This window comes from Malus domestica, chromosome 09 (genome assembly GCF_042453785.1).
Source record: "Malus domestica chromosome 09, GDT2T_hap1".
Lineage (NCBI taxonomy): Eukaryota > Viridiplantae > Streptophyta > Magnoliopsida > Rosales > Rosaceae > Malus > Malus domestica.
Window position 1 is genome coordinate 7,105,186 of NC_091669.1, and position 20,305 is coordinate 7,125,490.

Sequence of the window (20,305 nt, forward strand, 5' to 3'; positions counted from 1 at the left end):
GCATGCAACTAGCCCTGGGCTAGCCAGAAATTCCAGCAATCATGTTGGATATAATCGACAGGAATATATTTAATTCTTAAAAATTCTAATTTTTTTCCTATAAATACCTAAACCATTCATGTAGTTTTTAAATTTAAGTTGTAGTTTTTAAATATAAGTTGTAGTTTTTAAATTTAAGTTGTTGTTTTTAAATTTAAGTTGTTGTAGTTTTTAAATTTAAATAATAAATTATGTTTGGCCCCTTGGCCCACGGTTGGAGACGGTTTTTTGTGACAGGGTTAAAACGAGTCATATGGCCCTTTGGCCCTCGATTGGAGATGGAGACAAATATGGACATGTACTGTTCATTAAAATATTAATATCTTTGAGGGCCAGAGGGGTAAAACGAGTCATCTGGCCAGCCCTCGGTTGGAGATGGCCTAAACCCTAAAACCTTGTCTTTGGCTTAATAGCATTGGGAATGACTATCTTATCCAAATTCTGAGAGCTTAAGATCTGTTCAAAAGGGGTTGGCATTTGGGCAGCTTAATTATTCATAATTTTAGGCTATCCCAAACTTCAATTGCCATGTAAGTCATTCTCTGAGTACATGGTAGGTTTTGTTTTTAGATTGATCATGGAGTCCGACTTCAACTTCCGTTTCAACTTTCTGAAGTAGAATGGTTGTTCCTACATGATCTTCCTAAATTCTATGAAACGAAATTGAAGTCCCTTCATGTTTTATACTAAAGCTAAGAACTTTCACAGACTGCAAAAGTAAAATATTGATAGAACGAAAACTCGGTTGGTAGAGAACGAAAACATGAACATATAGGAGCAAACTCGAATTGAAATCATAACAACACAACAGCACTATAAAGCCTGAATCATGAAGCAAAATAATATCACCGGGAAAAGTTATCAAGCATATTGCTACCTTCTCTATATTATAGAGATGTTTAGTGAATCTAATCTCTCTAATTCATGTTGGAAAACTACAAAAAATGGAGAAGGATTTACTCAAAGTGGTCGTCACAACCTCCCCCTACTGCGTCACCGTCCTCCATGTTGCAGAACTCCAAGAAATGGATCGGGCGGTGGTCCTGGTGATAGTACTCCCTCGGCATCCCAAGCTTGATGTCATACTTCATTCTTGTGGTATGCTTCACCCCCATGAAGTTGTAGCCCCAGGGACCATTATCAGGAATCATGAAGAAGCCAAGAAACCGGTCGCTGAGAATCATCTGAGCTTTCTCATAATGGATTGGAAGGTATCCGTGCTGATTAACATTGCTTCCGCTGTCTCCTGTATTAACACGACGTCCCCACTCATAACCCACTGGAGTAAGCTTATATGCAGCCAACGAGCAGGAACCTGGAGTGAAGCTGCAGGTTAAAATGATGCACTTCTCCCCATTCCATTGCTTGGTGTTCTCCAGCATCTTAGCGTGAGATGCGATATCCTGGGGAGAAAGCTGAGGAAGCTCATTTGGCTGCGTGTGCATCCATCCCAAAGGCTCCAAATCATTGAGGAAATCATTCTCAGGAAGAGCCGATGGGAGATGAACTTGCTGGTGAGTCCCCCATTGTGGTGGCGTGACAATGCATCGAATTTCCTTAACCTGAGAATTGTCGGGCGGGCTTATACGTACAAGTAACCAGCAATTTGCGTCCTCAGATCTGCAACGGTGATAAAAATATTCAAATTGTTCTTAGGAATAATGCAAGTGTATCCCATTTCCTTAATATCTTCTGAATTCACAAATATGTGATTAACACGAAAGTACAGATTTGCAGCAAAGATTACTCTCCCACGCCAATCAGTTTTGGACCGATGTACTTCTTGCTCATAACAACTCGTAGTGGTAACAATAAGTTGATCACCACGCACATTTGTAGTGCTTGTTGTGACTGCAGTCAGCTGACTTGCTTTTTTAGCCTGCTTTTCAATCTCCGCAATTTATTGCCTCTGTTGAGAAGGTGGGGTAATCTCAGCTCCAATTATAATATCATGAATCTCATAGTGCGTAAGGGCTGATATATTCACATTATTATTTTTTGCATAATCTGACAGTATGAGATCTCTCAGAGCAAACTCAATCATCAACCACTGATAATCAGAAAGAGAAGGCCAGACCTGCCTCAGTAATTGCCATTCTGTCGGGCTTCAGTAACATATTTGCCTTTTCTTTGTTCAAGCAAGCCTGGAAAGGAAGCTGCAGTTCACTTCCTTTTATGACCATGTTAGGGAAATCCAGCAAGTGAACCTCCAAAGGGTCCAACATTCCTTTACGAGTCACAATAATTTGCTTTGGTTGTTCTTCAATGGGTAGAGATCTCACTAGTGCATCAACTTCTTCTGCGGTTTTCGACTTTGCCAACTGACCAAGTCGTTTCTGCCCTGCCCACACACTTGTGTGAATGACCTTCAATAATGCTGCCCAGTCCTTGGATTGAGTATGAAAATAGCACCATTGATGGATTTTGTAACAAGATTCCCTTCATGTGTATTATGGTCTATAACACGATACACATTTGTGCCATCAACAAACCAAATAAGTTGACTGCCGAACAGCTCCCCATAGTTTTGGGAAGACAAATAAGGTTCTGTAGGCTCGGATGAATACAACTGCAACCCTTTCCTTATCCGCTCCCTCAAGACATACAGAGCTGGATTTGACTTCATGATCTTGTTCATTGCCCGTTGAAGTAGTGGCTTCAACCCAGGAAACCAGTTACCAAATGAAGAATATAAGTTATAAGCCAAATCAATACCAATTACCACTCATGTTGGAGAAGGATAGAGGGACATGTTGTCAGTTGTACAAATCCATAAGCTTGGCTCTGGTGAATCGTAGTCTCCCCAACGGAGTTGTACATCTATCCAGTACTTATTGCTTGCTTTCTGATTGAACACATCGTTTGGCTCAGCCACAAGACTTGGTTTCGCCATTGGCCATTTATGGGCTGCAAAGAAAAGAATGTCGGCACATGAGCTGTTCATTTTGTAACTCTTCCTTGGATGTATTGTTTCTTTCTGCACCGTTTCGATTTCGAAAGCATCCAGCTCCTGGTCTAGGACTTGACAGAGATCCATGACAACACTTTCATGAATCTTCTGCCACAAGTGTGCACGAAATATCTGAATCAAAAATATCTTCAAGGTCGGTATCTTCCCATGCGTAAAGATTCCTGTTAGATCCAACTGCCCTTGGAAACCCACATATACATTGGCCAGATTGATGGTAGGCGACCACCAAAGGGTAAACCTACAATTGGGAATTTGGTTGAACCCAGATCCTTGTGCATTAGTTAACTTCTTATACTTCATAGATTCCTCAAAGCCAGATGCCTTCTCCCAGAAAAGACCCTCCCAAGTCGGGAAGTATGTTCCTTTGAACAATGTGTGCTCAAGTATTGCCTCAACACCTCCAAGAGCTTGGATAACGTCGGTTCTATAGTTGTTCAAGTTCCACAGCTTTCCAGCAGTCGTGGTGTCACTATGAAGCGGAGTATCTTTCAGAAACGGTTCCACCACTTTCGGTAAAACAAAACCATGATCCTCACTGTCATCGACATCATTAATTCTCTTCGTGCTAGTGCTGGGTATTGGATGCACCAACGGATCATAGTAAAATGCTGGCAGACCAGGATCCTCAGTTTTAATGTACATAACCATGGGAGTGCGATAAGTAGAGAGCTTTACCTTCCTGGGTCGATTGTTGTACAGATAAGGGAATGCAATTCTGTACTCGGTTCTAAGCGGAGACCGGATAACTCATTCCAGTCCTCGTCCCTTTCGTCCATGTCCCGAAACAAAGGCTTGAATTTCGGTCCACCTGGTATACACATACCAGGAGCTTTTGCAGTTAAAAAGGATTCCTTATCAAACAAGCTAGTAGAAATAATTGCGGTCAACCAAATCGGATAGTACCTACCCTACAAGCCAGTGAAGTGTTTCCATGATCCGAAGCGAAAGATGCCACCTGCGATAACTCGGGTCGTTGATCATCTTTGTCTTCACCAGAGCCTTGTGGTCATAAAACCAATTAATCACAGCAGCGTCTTCTTCCTATTCCAACTTCAACTGAATCGACTCGGGCTGTTCAACCATATCCTGTTGTGATTGGCTCATAGTTTGAGTTGGCAACAATTTTGATAGTTTAGCTTTATGTGCTACAGGGAAATGGCTGTAGCAAAGTGTTGTCTTTGTGTTTGTTTGCACGTAAATATGTATGCTTTCTATGCATGAAAAAAGTCTACTTTATAGGCTAGGTTTTCTCTTTACTTTGGAGACATAATCATCATGGAAGCCTTCCGTAAAAGCTCGGGGATGAAAATGATGGCCTTTATTTAAATACAAGGAATTGCTTGCATTGTATATAAATGCTTTCCGAGTGTGAAGAAAGAAAAGAGAACACAGAGGGAAAAGAAAATAGAGTGAGAGTGAGAAACTTTAGGGGAGAGTGAGGCTCTTGGAAAAATTATGTGAGTGTACAAGAGATTGGGGTTTGGGTTATGTTGATTTAACTCATGTGTACTTGTACTGTTATTCTCATAGTGAAGAGCAATATCTCTCCGAGGACGTAGGCAGGTTTTTGCCGAACCTCGTAATTCTCTTGGTGTCTTTATTTCTTATATTTTAAATTGTTCATCTGTGGGTTTATAAGTTGGTGAGATAACAGGCCAAAGCACAACATATCCAACAGATTATCACCATAATCCAATGGAGGCTTCTCATCATCGAACGGCGAAAACCGCATCCGCTTTAAATTCCTCCGATCCCGCTTCTCCCTCCTCATCATAATCCACATTGTTCCCCACTGAGCCAAATAAATCAGCTCCACTACCAGCGGCACTTCGTTTACGAACGTGATTGCGCCGGTCGCGTGGTACAAAAACCTTGACTTTGCAACTCTGCTCCCACGGCATGGGCATATTCTCGAGTAGCTTGTAAACGGCGTGAGGAACGAACTTGAGCGCCCCTAAATACACCCGCTTATCGTGTCGAAACCGCTTCTACGACATGTCGCCGCGGTCTTTGATCACCTTCCTCGCGTGGTCGGGAGGCATGTCCTCCTTCTGCGCCTATAGATATCCAAACTTTCGCTTGACCCCGTAACGATTCGAATTGAGCTTCTGCCATGTATAGGCCTTCTCATTGAGCGAGGGCTACGCCGACGACGGTGGCGCAATTACGGTGTCGTCCTGCATACTGGTGCCGAACAGAGGAACGAAACCGAATCGAATTCCAAAACCTAAAATCTCAACGATATTAATTAGGGTTTTTCTGCGATAAGAATTTTGAGGGTTTTTGCGGGGTTTAGGTTTCGCCCTCAAAACTCACAAGTTGTGAATAAAGAGAATGGCTTGTGGTATATATAGTTTTTGGTGAAGAATGATGGCGGTGGCACGTGACCGCCTTTGACATGGGAGAAATTTTTTATTATAACACGAACACGAGTGGTATAATACGTGTTTTTATATAAGTGGTGAGAAATTTTATTTTTTAACTTATTAACTTTTTAACACACATATCCCACCATTTGTATAATAACACATGATGTATCACCTCGTGTGCTGTTTACACTGAAAAATCTCTCATGACATGGACTCCCATTTTATAGTAGGATTGATAGTGTGTGGCCTTTCGTAAATTACAAGGTTTATTAGCCTTTTTTTTGTCCATTGTTCAAGTGGAGAGATTTTTAGTATGCTCCGAATATGTGATGATTTGTGTTAAAGAACTAACAATTTAAAAAATAATTTTTTTTCCATTTATATAATGACACGTGGTGTACTACTTGTGTTATGGACACAATAAAAAATTTCTCGTCCAAGTGAGAAGAAATGTTTTAGCCAATCACCTCTTTGGGTGGAGCATTAGCCAATTACGATTAGGTTTGTTAAAGGAAAGTAATTTTTATTGTGAGAATGTTTTATTAGTCATCACATTGAATAAATTAAACCGAATTAATGACCAAAGTTAAATCAAAGTGTGTAAAAATATAAAAAGAATGTGTATTTATTATTTTTCTTGTTTAAAGCACTTTTAGATTTCGTAACAGGAAAATAATAAGTACATCATTTTTTACCTCTCACACACTCTTATTTAATTATGTAATTCGATTTGATTTATTTAATAAATGCGCTCCCACAACCGCGCTCGGTAGAGAAAGTGTGTTTTATAGGCAGCTTTCAAACGAGTGCTCGTTCATACATTCTTTACCATCATAAACCCTAAACCCTAAACCATTTACGCCCATGTACTCTGCACAACGCATGCATGGCCCTTGCCGCTTCATCATAAGCAAGAGCAGCTTCAATGGCGGTTGGAAAAGTGCCAATGACGGAGCTAGTGTAGGCCTAGGGACGGAGCTCCACTTATTTAAAAAAAAAAATGTATGGTTGTGTTCCAATTCTCAAAAAATAGCCCTAATTAAACTACAATTAAAAAAATGGTAGGTAACTAAACTAGTCCACCGTTTTAGATCCCAAATGCCTTACCTGATAACAATTAATTTAATTGTGTCTCCCCATTTTTCTAACCCTAGGTCGTTAATCTACACAAAACTCATCCCACCACGTACGACAAAGCAATTCCAGTCCTCAACTTCTCTAGATTTTTCCTCTCCTTTCATTCAACCAAAACTCAATTGAATTTGGAGCGTCATAGACAATTGAAGTTCAAGTAATCAATTATCAAAATTCAACACAAGAATTTTACTCCACAAGGTATTTTATACGACTTTACTTTATTAATTTGTTTTTAGCTTTTCAATATAGAATTTAGTTTTCTAATTTAGAGATCAATGGATGAATGACAACATGATTATTTTTATATAAAAAAATATTTAATAGTATTGGTAATGATATTGTTATACAACACTTTCAAAACATGAAAACGATTCGAGGAATAATGTAATATGTTGTATGAAAAAACTTTATGGATTAATATATTAGTGTTTTGTTCAATAAATTCTTGAGATTTTTAATTGTGACTTTGTTGTTTGAGGATGTCCCCGCTCATTCAAATCTCTGGCTTCATCCCTACAGCCAGAGCCTACTTCCCCTGTTTGGTGCCCTGATCTCTGCAACCCACTTGCCCCCATATCCTCTGCCTAAGAGCATCTCCAGTGACACAGAAAGAGAATTCAGGGATGACGAGAAGAAGGCGAGGTGTCGACAGTGACACCTGAGACCATAAGAGCCCGAACCGCCTCAATTCAATTTTGCCCCCAAATGGATTGTAAATTTTGGAACTTGGTTTTATCTTTCTTTTGAGAGATTTTTCTCATTATTTGAAATTTGAATATTGGACTCTAGTTCGGCCCAAAGATTCTGAAGTATGGGGATGAAGGAAAGCCCATAAACCTACTAAGACTTGGGTTAAAATACCCAAGTTGTTCCGGAATTTTTTTTTTCCAAGTACGAATAACAATCCAATTTTTATACGTGATTCTAAATTAATAAAAATCGTTTAAAACATTCCAAATAACTACTTAAAGGTAAAAAAATAGACATTAGTTAGGTCATGAGTGTTAAGTGTTGGTCTCACTGTTGTTAATTGATAATGTCGTTAATGTTTACGTGATGATGTGATCAAATATTAAAGTTGATATTCACTAACACCTCATTTTTCAAGTTCTGAACCCCCAAATGGACCTCTCTCAGCCAAGTTAAATGTTGAATTTGTCTAGTTTAAAGATTAGTTTGGGGATTTAGAGCTTTGTAGATGACTTAGTGAAAACCCGCTTCAATACTTGTACAGGTATCACTTAACGCTAGTGATTTTACCGATGTCCAATCCATAAGATTTGAATCTAAGGTCTCTCATTTGCAAGTAAAAAGAAATATCATTACATCGAAGTATTAAGTGATTCTAAAAATTTGGGTAAATTACACACAACTACCTCAACTATTGGGTCATTAATAGTTTCATACGTCGTCTTTAAAAAGTTTCAATGTCATACCATATCTTCGAATTTGTTGCAATGTCATACCTTCCGTCAGTTGTCTGTCAATTCCTCTGTTAAATGCTGACGTAGCATCAGGCGGGACCCACTTTCTTTTAAAAAAAATAATTAATTATTATAAAATTATAAAATAAAAAAACAAAACAAAACAAACCCACCATTCCCATCTTCCCCATCGTCCTCCGATCCTCTTCTCCCTCCCTCTCCTCCCAACCACCTCCCTCTCCTCCACTCTCTTTATCTCCCTTCCCATTCAAAACTTAAAAAAGAAAAAAAAAAGAAAACAACCAGTTGAGGTCCGACTTCAGGAAGGGTTGGGTGGGTTGCAACGATCTGGATATTGTTTTTTTTTGGGGGGGGGGGGACGGAAGGTATGACATTGCAACAAATTCGAAGATAAAGTATGATATTAAAACTTTTTAGAGACGAGGTATGAAACTGTTAATGACCCAATAGTTGAGGTAGTTTTGTATAATTTACCCTAAAAATTTTGATTTTATCAATTAAGAAACTAAACTGTAAATATAAAAGCCTCTGTTAAATGCTGACGTAGCATCAGGCGGGACCCACTTTCTTTTAAAAAAAATTAATTAAATATTATAAAATTATAAAATAAAAAAACAAAACAAAACAAACCCACCATTCCCATCTTCCCCATCGTCCTCCGATCCTCTTCTCCCTCCCGAGCCTCCCAACCACCTCCCTTTCCTCCACTCTCTTCATCTCCCTTCCCATTCAAAACTTAAAAAACAAAAAAAAAAAAGAAAACAACCAGTTGAGGTCCGACTTCAGGAAGGGTTGGGTGGGTTGCAACGATCTGGACATTGTTTTTTTTTTTGGGGGGGGGACGGAAGGTATGACATTGCAACAAATTCGAAGATAAAGTATGATATTAAAACTTTTTAAAGACGAGGTATGAAACTGTTAATGACCCAATAGTTGAGGTAGTTTTGTATAATTTACCCTAAAAATTTTGATTTTATCAATTAAGAAACTAAATTGTAAAGATAAAAGCCACTACAATAACCAGTAGAGAGATAATTGAATTGCAATGCATTCCTTGCTGTCAATGGAACTCATTATTAAAACCAAATACAATTTTTACTTTTTAGGATAGTGGTTTTTGACTTTTTTCCACTCTTTTTTTTTCTTTTACACTTATCTTTTATTTATATCCTGTAATTATTTCTCTCGATTTATTAAATTTAAAAATAAGAAAGAAAGAAGAAAGTGTAAAATCACTTTCGTTGTGTAACTTTATACTTCAGCTTTAAAATTTCATCATGATTTTGATTGTGTGTATTTTCAAGACCTTCATTATGTTTCAAGAATTTCAATTTTTTCAGTATTTTGTATCACTTTTACCGATCATGGTTCTTTTAGTGCTGCATCTTTATTCCTTCAAGGGTGTGCATACGAACGTACAAATCACTCGGAAGATGATCCTCTCCTGACCTCATTTAATTCAACAGTTGCAATTATTATAACTTTAAAGAGTCCGTCTGTTTAGAATCGTTGGATTCAATTTGAACGGTCCATATCAGCTGGTTAAGAGGATCCCCATTCTGAACTCAGGAGATGATCCTCTTCCCAAATCACTCATCAAATAATGTATTTAGACCAATCTGGTCGTGAGGCAAATCTTTAAGTAGTGTTACACAATTCAATCAGCAAACGCATCATTGTAGGGCTTATTGACTGACACATTTTAAAAATCAAGCGGTACATTTGGCATATAGATTGGTATAAATCACATCCGGTGTTACTAAGGGCTTGTTTAGATGAATTTTTAGAATGATTGAGAGTGTTTTTAGATAATGTTTTTGGGTTCCAAAAGTATTTGAAGTGCTTCATACAATAAGCACCAGTTATATACTTCTTGTAGAAAACCTTTTAAGTGTTTTTTTCAGGATTCACTTACATTTTAACTAATGATTGGTTTCAAATACATTTTCACCAAAGTGCATTCATCTATTTTAATAACACTTTCAAACGAGTCCTAATTTTATGTTTACAACAGACTTTTTTCTATTTGTGCTGTGTTGAAGCTTTGTAATTATAACTAGAATATATGTATTAAAGCATCTAAGGCCATCTCCAACCGATGGCTGGCTAGATGGCTCATTTGAGCCCTCTGGCCCTCCAAGATTCTCCAAGATATTAATATTTTAATGAACAGTACATGGTCATATTTGCCTCCGTCTCCAACCGAAGGTCAGAGAGCTCGTTTTAGCCCTGTCACAAAAAACTGTCTCCAACCGAGGGCCAAACCTAATTTATTATGTTGGTTAATGTTCTTTAATGTTGTTTCATATTGTTTAATGTTGTTTCATGTCACTTAATTTAATTGAATGTTGTATAATGGCTTAAGAAGTTATAGGAAAAAAAAATAGAATTTAAAAAAAAATATGAAACAAATTTTGTGAAATAGAAGTTATAGGAAAAAAATGGAATTTAAAAAAAAATATGAAACAAATTTTGTGAAATAGAAGTTATAGGAAAAAAAATGGAATTTAAAAAAACTATGAAATAAATTTTGTGAAATAGAAGTTATAGGAAAAAATGGAATTTAAAAATATATGAAACAAGTTTTGTGAAATAGAAGTTATAGGAAAAAAATAGAATTTAAAAAAATTTTTTTTTGTAAAATATAAGTTATAGAAAGAAAAAAAGGTTTAAATTCATAAAAACAAAAAAAAATTTGAATACAACGGCTAGTGACTGGCTAGCCGTTGGAATTCAAATTGGTGTTGGTTAAAACCGACACTGTTCAAACTGATATTACACTAACATTGCTATTAGTGTCGGTTAACCGACACTAATAATATAGTATATATTATTTCTGTCGGTTATAACCAACAGAAATAACAAAGCATTAAAAAAAAAATAGCCAGCCCTCCAGCCCTTTAGCCCTCTTGGATCCCGTGGTGCCCTCCCAGATTCCAGAGTCATCTGGCCTAGCTCTCGGCTGGAGACGATTTTCTGGCTATTTTCTGCCCTCTGATCTTCTGGACCATTCAGTTGGAGATGGCCTAATATGCTCCTTTACATATAATTTGCAGTTCATTTTTCTGTTCAACAAGTGCATAAAATCGCTTTCGGCTTATTTTACATTTATCTTTGTCTCCCACTTTGATCACTTCATGTAGACTGAGCTTCAAATTCGATGCCATCATTGTCTTTCTGTGGATGTTTTGATGCTTTCACTTGTATTTCGTACTCAATGATCGATCAAACCTTTTTCCCAGCCTTTAAAAATCGGTGGGATGGGACCTTACGTGTTTGCCCACACAATTAATTATTGCCTTTACCATTGATCATCCACCTTATCTTAATGCTTCTTAAATGAGTGGTAGCTCCATCTCTTTCATAGCACTAGGGCACTCTTTGTCACGAGCTTGTAACTCTTGATGTATGACGTTCGTTCTTTGTAGAACATAGATTTTGTTCGATAATGTGTTGAGAGCATTTTGATATTTTATTTATGAATTTCATTGACGCGTTAAAGATAATTTGTCATTTTCGATCGTGTTCAGAGCTCTAATTTTAAATGATCTTGAGCATTACTTTATGTTGAAGTGGGACTTAAGTGAGTCATTTATTTATTATGGTAAAATGGCTTCATTTAGCTTTGTGCTTTTATTTTTGCAAAATAATGGCATTTTAGCAAAATGGTCTCTAAAATTAGCATAATTCTTCACTTTGATCCCTGAGATTTGAAATCGATAAAAGTTCCTGAGTTTATCCACCATCAATATTTTTTATCATTTCATGAAAAATCTCGGTTAAATAAGGAATAAAATAACTAAAATACCTTCAATTTAATAAACAATGGCCAAAATAACTTGACATAATTTGAGAGTATTTTTGTTTTGGTCCTTATTTAACGAAGACTTTTCACTAACGATCAAAATGATTGACAGTGGACAAAATCAGAGACTACTTCTATCTATTTTAATCTCAGAGCTCCAAAATGAGGAGTTATGCCAATCTCCATAATCATTTTGGCTAAAACCCCACAAGATAAAGAATCCCATTTCATTATATGAACTCGTTTATTGTTTGTTGAATTGAATTTTTAGTGTCACAACTCGTGATGGGCCAGTAAACCATCTAATTTATGGACACTAGTTTTTCTTTTCTGCACATTTTATTCATTTTTTATCTTTTAATAAACCAAGACCAAGTGTGCATGAATACAAAAGATGCATAGTAACTTTATCTTCCATTATTTAGATTAATTCAATGTGAGTAGTTAACCATCACCTCCTTCCACAACCATCCTCTTATCCTTTCTTATGTATGGGACCTCAGTCCTTTGGATTATGTCATGGATTAACAAAAACCATTAGCACAGAAGCAGTATTGTTATCACTAATTACACTAGGTTTTGGACTGTAGCGAAACCCCAATTGAAGATTTGATGACCCAAGAGCATATGAAATTAACTAAACACTGTGCTATTTAATTAACTCGATCATGCATGCTAGCCTTGGCCCAGCAGTATTAGCAAGAAGACCAAAGAACTGTTTATTTACAAGCGATAATCTACGTTAAATTAATACGAAACCCTCGACGAAACTTCCAGAAAAGCTGAAAGAGAAGCTTTTAAGTTGTATTCTTGTGATAATTCTTTGATTTCTTCCTCTTAAAGACTCCAAAACTGTTGTGTTGTCTAAAGACAACGTCGAGTAATGTCATGTCAGTGTGATAAATCCAAGGTAACAACTACCAGCAAAGACTTCAGCTCCCACATTCCTCTTTCACAAGGAATGTGATGTGAAGTCCGTGACACAAATTTGAATCACACAAAAACATATGGCCTATGACTTTGGCTTCTTTTTAACTTCTCTTTAATCATAGACTTCAATTATTTATTACCAAATGGTCCAATTCTCCTTTATGCTTGATGGAAGATACAAATGAATTATAATTTGACATGTGCTTAACAATTTTATCGAACTTATTATTATTATTGTAAAAATGATAATTAAAAGATAGAGAATTAATTTCAAATTTTTTAATGTAGGAGTGAAGCTTCTTAACCAGCTGAATTATTCCATTACTTTTGTTTACACATTTAGTAAGTCATTTTTACCTAGTTCAACAACTCAAAATTCGAGTTTAAAGATTGAATCACTTCCCACTTACCCTAGAGATCTCATTGTCCATAACGCAAAGGAGCAGGTAATCTGTACCACTCAAATTCAATCTAACAATCCCTATTAACTCATTTCGCTAATTCATTCCATATAACTTAAGAATCCGAATCTCTTTTTCTCTGTTTTAAACAGTTCAAATCCATACTCGTTAAGACTCCAAACTGCGAGGTACGAAAAAATCAAAAGTCTGGGGGGTCCACTCTTTCTTTCTTTCATTTTCCTTCCCCACCTACCATTGAACACATGATTGTTTTTCCCGTGACCTACATATATACAACTATAGCCACAGTGAAAAGCATGCAACCTAGCACAATTGTACAAAATGTTTTGGCCATAGTAGCATGGCATGCAACCGAGCACAATTGTACAAAATGTTGTGGTCGTAGTAGCGGACAAAATCCCCCAAAGTGTTTGCTAAAAAGAACTTCATATTTCACATTAAAATAACCATGCCTTATCATACAAAGACCAACAGACACAAGAAAAAATAAATTGAACAAAACATGAAGCACATGTTTATTTAGTTTTTAACCCCCCGCCCCCACTCCTGGATTTCTTTTATACAAAGTTTCTTTCTCCCCCCCCCCTCTCGTTCCCGACTGTTATTGCTCGCACCATCAACTAGTGGCGGTGATGCACGCACTCGAGGGGAGTCACCGGAAACCTAGCGGAATCGGTGCAGTAGTCGTAGACCATGTGGTGAGCTTTAACCCAAACGAGCTGGTGGTTCTGGTGGACACTTAGCTCTGACAAAGTAGGCTCATCCCACCAGTACTTCTGGTCACCATTGCTGATGCACTTCTTTGCCTTATCTGCAGCTGCAATGGAAACTGGGTACTCGCAGGCATTGATTTCAAAGCCCTTGTAGGTTGCTATGAATGGTGCATGGGACCAATCTGTCTTGACCCTACCACCCTGTGTGGCCCAGTCATCTGCATTCCAAATTGAACTGTACACACCCATGGCTTGGTCCTTGGGAAAGGGCACCCCTTTGTTTTCCATGTTGGTGTGGACTCTAATGGGTGTCTCATCCACTAGGAACCTGACCAAAACAAGAACAAAAACGTCAATAATTTGTAAAGAAATAAGGCAATGTCTAATGTCAAAGAAGAGAGCTTCGAGAAGAATATCATACTTCCTTTCTTATTTATATTGGGGTTAGCTAGAAATTTGATTTGTGACAATATTCTAAACTAATAAAACGAGAGACGATGCCTGATTGAATATTGGTATCTCAAACCGATCAAATATTGTTGTCCGATAAAATTAAGTCAGACAAGAATACTTGACTGAATTAAATTATCGTCTTACTTGACGTCCCGATTTCTGTCATGCACTACAGTCTAGAAGTATTGACGTCAACCACTCATGCAGATCCCACATACAATTTTAATTTAAAGAATCCACCACACACATTAAAGGGTTTTCTTTTGCGAACATCAAAGATAGGAACTTTAAGAATATCATATTTCCTTTTCTCATTTATGTTGGGGTTAACGATAAATCCAATTTCACCGTGACAATATACTAAACTAACAATGCTCGATTGAATACTGGTATCTCAAACCGATCAAATATTATTATCTAAAAAAATTAAAGCAAACAATAATGCTTGATTGATTTGAAATACCGTCTTACTTAAGTTCTGTGATGTATCTAGAGTGCTCTCTCTCAAGTCTTAACACGTGAGACATGATGCGGTAGGGCATAGTAAAATGCGAATTGCACAAAAGCAGAGCAGAAGAACACTTCTGTCCCTACACGCATCACGCAAGATTCGTTTTCCTTTTTAATGGGTTGCCTTACGTTTTTCTTTCCGACTTTTATATATTTATGCAGAGAGTGGCCCAATATTTACTTCCCGTAATCGGGTTTATGTCAGCGTTTACTAATCTGTGGTTAAAATAATATCGTGTTATTAATTCGTAGCTAAAATAATGTCACGTAATTGAAAATGCGAGAGTGCTTACACTACTTGGCGCTGATTCCAGAAGATAGAGTAGGTATGAAATTCCGTGGTGGGATCGAACCAAAGGTTCAATCTTTGTTCTCTGTTTCCCACGCCATTAACGTATAAATTGGTCTGCACTGAATAAGGTTCCCCTGTCGTGTTCCCCAGAAACTCGAAGTCGAACTCATTGTGTTGTGGACCGTCCGATGACATCTACAAAAAGAAAAAGAAAAATTAAACAAAAAAAAAATTAAGAAATCAGATAAATGGAATTGAAATTACTGAGCAATCAGACTATATTATTTACCGGAAGTAATTAAATTTAGTTAAATATATTACTAAATACAGATGGACACAAAAATAATGAACGCAGGATTAAAGATTTTAATTGAAATTCTTAAAAATTAAGACTGAAATTGTTTACTTACATAGAAAGCAGTGACAGTTCCAGCTGAGTCGCCCTCGATGAGTTTAATCTGAAGGCTCACTTTTCCAAACAGGTACTTGTTCTTGGATTGAAACCCAGCTCCTGAAATTTCATACCCAGCAAAAAACTAAGAAACATTGCATTTTTTTGGGAAAACAAATCCAAACACTCGAAAAAGTTCCTAAATTGAAAACCCAGCACCTAATATTTCAAGCCCGTCACATTTAATTAGTTAGAAAATGACAGATTACACACATCCTAGTGACAGCTGGTGTATCGGACTAACACTAAATATTATATTATTGACACAAGATGCCGCGGTCACGTCAGTCTTTCCGCAAAAATGAGGGATAAAAACCATTTTAACAAGAAAACAACCAAAAACAATAGTGCGAGAAAAAATCAGAGCTTAATTGGTTGAAAACTGAAAAGAAAACATTTTTTGGTATCGATTGGTATTTTTTTTTTTTGTGTTGGGAGATTTTAATATACCGGAAAAGTTGTCGAGTTTCATGTGAATTTGCTCTCCCTCGTAGGTGAAATGATCGAAAGCCCAGGTTGGCTGGAAAAGCTCATCAAATTTTGCTGAGCTGACCAAACCCAGCAATGCAAGACTCACAAAAGCACTTAGAGAAAAAGCCATTATTCCAAAAGCTGAACCAGCCATGGAAGCAGAAGAAGAGAGTTGAGTTGAGCAGAAGAAGGGAGTGGAGCAGAAGAAGAAGAGTGCAGAGAAAGTGTGGATCTTCTTCACTGAACTGCTCTGAGTCTGTGGAAGCACAAACCGAAAACACTGGCTTTTATAGCCCAATTTTCATTAGGCTTTTCTGAGAAGCCACTTCTCACAACAGCCAGTCACTGTCCACGTCATCAGCTCCATCACCACATCAGCAACCACATAGGATTTCAAATTTCGATAAATGCATGGACTGAACAGGGCCAACAGGATTAAAAATGTAGCCGTTGCTCCGCTCTGTGTGGGCTCCTCACTTGAGGTGTAGGACACGTCCCTACCCAAAAGCAGGGTTCAGACCTAATCCAATGAGAAGGCCAGCTGGTTCACTGAGCAGGCCAGCTGGTTCACTGTCCAGGCCAGCTGTGAGTGAAGCATCTATTTGGTGGTATTTGAAGAAAAGCAGGGGAATAGGGAATTGGGGAAATGCTTTTACTTCTTTATCTTTTAAAAGGAATGATGAATGACGAACTACGATTATCTATTTCTTTCAAATTTAGAGAAGATTAGTTAGGAATTACGTCGTATAAGTAGTCATATTAAGTAAATTCCTAGTTTATAAAATATTGAACTCAAAACCTTCCGTCATTTTTTTTAGCGAGTTGCTGTCAGTACTTTGCTACTAGGTCGTGGTTAGGAAATGGTTTTTACTTCACTTTATCTTGAATAATACTAAGACTACCAAATTTTTAGACTAAATGATATGTCATCAATAAAAAATAAGAACGTTAAGTGAAATGATAAGTGTTAATTGATTAGGTGTATGGTAAACATACATCATAGTTTATTATGGTGAGCAAAAATGTTTCCCTATCATTGCTCTGAAACTTTAAGTTTTGTTTATGCTTTTGTGTAATGACAGTGCCAGCTGCCAACTGCCAGCTCAGTACAATCGCACTATATTTTGCCATAATGGCAATAAAACCTTTGTTTTTTGAGTCATTGAGATGCGTCCCCTTTTTTTTAATAATTTTTCTTGCATTTTTTTTATTTATAAATTTAGTAGGGAATTAGTGTGTACGGAATTTTTAAAGAATGCTACGGGGCCATAATTTTGTACGTGGCACGATCACATGGATCGAATTTATGTGCATCAACGATTCAATCTTATAAGACAAATTTATACATAAATTACTCAAGTTAGATAGGTAAGTAATGAGTTGAAATTGATTGCTACTTGAAAATTATATCGTGGATCAATTTTTTTGCGACTCGTTTTGACGAAAGTTTGGTTTTGGAAGATTTGGGAATCCATAAAGAAATGCTGCAAGAAGGATTGTGACAATGATAGCCCTTGATATTTTTATAGAGCTTTGCCATCCCTCGTTGTTTTATCTATTTAAATAAAAGCAAAAGAAAAATGTGCAAGCAATGAAAAATTGGAAATAAAATCAGCATTTAAATTCCATATCATGAAAGAGCGATGTCCCATTTCATAATATTGGTAGTAGTTGACTCATTCAAAAACATTGATGTACAAATTTTGTAAAGGTAAAAGTATTTGTATCTGTCATTCATATTAGTAATACTACGTAATCATTTAACAATTGCAACGAAAAACTTCTCCTTAGTCGGGGGAAGAAGTTGTCCACCACTTATGCATATAGTGAGGTGATTTGCATACTACTCTTTATTCAATTCATCGAATTGAATAAATCAATCGAAATCAACATACTCGATTAAACATGAGTGTTTAAAATGCTAAAAAAAATGCATTTATTATTGATGTGGAGTGATTTATACTCTAGAATTTTCTTAAATTTATCTTATTAGTATGTTAAAAATTAAAAATTATATATGAGAAGTAAAAATGAATACGCGGATCGCATCACCCTAAATAGTCCTAAAAATAGTATGAAGACAAGTAGCAATAAATATAAGGAATTGTTATTAGGATTCTAAAAATCTCATTCTACACTCTCACAAGTTTATTTTTCTTTCTAATTATAGAAAGTTTGGAACGTCAAATGAGATTTTTGGAGTGCTAATAACAATTTCCTAAATATATTGGAAAACTAATGAAAAGGGTTTGAAAACTTAGAGTTTTAACGATAAGGACAAAATAAAAGGTAAAATAAATAGTATCAGAATTGACTTTTTAGTGTAAAAATATGATTTTTTGTTAAAATAAACAGTACCGAGAGTTTTTCGTTAAAATTCCTTAAATATATATGTGTGTATTAAATTATACAAAAATATCTTGTGTGAGTAAGTGAAATGGCATTGATGGTTTCTTGCAAAGAAGGGGCATCCCTTCGAAACTAATGAGGCCTACGACACATCATATCTTGTGTGAAAAACTTCTTCTCCTTAGTCGAGGGAAGAAGTTGTCCACCACTTATGCATATAGAGAGGTGATTTGCACACTACTCTTTATTCTATTCATCGAATTGAATAAATCAATCGAAATTAACAAACTGAATTAAACAAGAGTGTTTAAAATGCTAAAAAATTGATTTATTATTGATGTGGAGCGATTTATGCTCTACAATTTTATTTAATTTATTTGATTCGACTATCAAAAATTAAAATTTATATATAAAATCACCCTAAATAGTTCTAAAAATAGTACGAAGACAAGTAGCAATAAATATATATATGTGTGTGTGTGAATTAAATTATACAAAAATATCTTGTGTGAGTAAGTGAAATGGCATTGATGGTTTCTTGCATAGAAGGGGCATCCCTTCCAGGCTAGGGACTTGGCTTCTATGCTCTTTCAGTTTCCATAAAATTTCATCCATTTCTATTTGTGCGGTTACAGTTAAATCACGTCAATATTTTATATCACTATTATTTTTTATTTTATTAACTTTATAAAAAAATCAATATAAAATATTGACGTAAATTAATCGTGACTGCTCAAAATAGAAATGGATAGAAGTGTATGGGAACTAGAAGGGCATAGAAGCCTGGTCCCAGGCTAGGGTATGAAGGTAACTAAAGAGGCCTACGACACATCATGTCTGTAGGGTTATAGGCTCGTCAGTTAATAGAACTTATTATTAGCAAAACAGTTCTACGTACAATTTCACTTGCAAATTCAAAAACCTACCAATTTTTGTACGGAGGCAGATTGACTGCCATGTTTGGGTGCCATTCTTATCTTTTTTATTTGTTTGATCACGATTAAGTTATGTTAATATTTTATATTTTTTTTTTCTTATTTTATCGATAAAAATAATTAATATAAAATATTGACGTGACTTAAACTTAACCGTACAAAATAGAAGAGAATGAAAATGACATTCAAACAGAAGTGCAGAAAATCTGCCTCCTTTTAGTACACTTTGGCATTTATGCCCCCATTGAATCGCATCAGACTTTCTCAGACCTTAATTTTGGGTTGCACTCATTTTCTAGATCCCCTTCAGATTGAAATGCTAATTCCAGGCAAACTCTTGCTGGAACCCCTTTGAAATTTATCATTAGGGGAATCCAAAGCAATTTCGAGGGAATTGCACGCGATCAGTTGGTTTAGTAGTTTTCAGTCTTTAGTTGGTTGAATAAAAATTTAGTTTTAAGTTATTTTGATTCGATGTTACACAAGTTTGAAATGAGTTCGATACTAAATTATGAACACTTGTAATTTATTGTGAGTATGTTAATGAGTTGCTTTAAAGTAGTTACTTAAGGGTACGATTGAGATTGCTTATGGAATTACTAAAATGTTTTATAACTACTAGAAACGTTTATGATTGTTTGGAAAAAAAAATAAGGTTAAAGCACTTGTTCCGTTATTTATATGAAGACACTTAGAATTTTGAGTTATTTGTCGATTTTCACCTTAAATTTGTAGAATTTGGCCAATTTTTCTATTCAACTTTAATTTTAGCCAACCATGGGCAAAATGCTATTTTTTAGGTTTTATTCCCCATCCAAACCCAACCCAACTCATGATAAATGTGTGGGCTAAAAGCTAAATCCCAAACAAAAACCAAATTCTCCCCAGGATTTAGCCCAAAAATGGTGTGGGCACCATCAACGGAATCCTACCCACTTGGACATGTCTTACATGATTGATTGAATTCAACGGCAGAGATCGAATATAATTAAATCTAATGGTAAAAAAAAGGT

At 36.2% G+C, this 20,305-nt stretch overlaps 1 protein-coding gene and 1 pseudogene across 1 annotated transcript; both read right to left on the bottom strand.

The window, feature by feature from the left end:
- Nucleotides 1–794: 794 nt before the first annotated feature.
- On the bottom strand, nt 795–11,128 carry LOC103442906 (pre-mRNA-processing-splicing factor 8A-like; annotated as a pseudogene).
- Nucleotides 11,129–13,530: 2,402 nt separating this feature from the next.
- LOC103442570 (xyloglucan endotransglucosylase/hydrolase protein 9) lies at nt 13,531–16,259 on the bottom strand. Its single transcript, NM_001293996.1, is given in 4 exon segments — nt 13,531–14,159; nt 15,088–15,281; nt 15,497–15,597; nt 15,988–16,259. Coding segments are annotated over 4 exon segments (891 nt in total). The 5' UTR covers nt 16,163–16,259; the 3' UTR covers nt 13,531–13,738.
- Nucleotides 16,260–20,305: the final 4,046 nt, after the last annotated feature.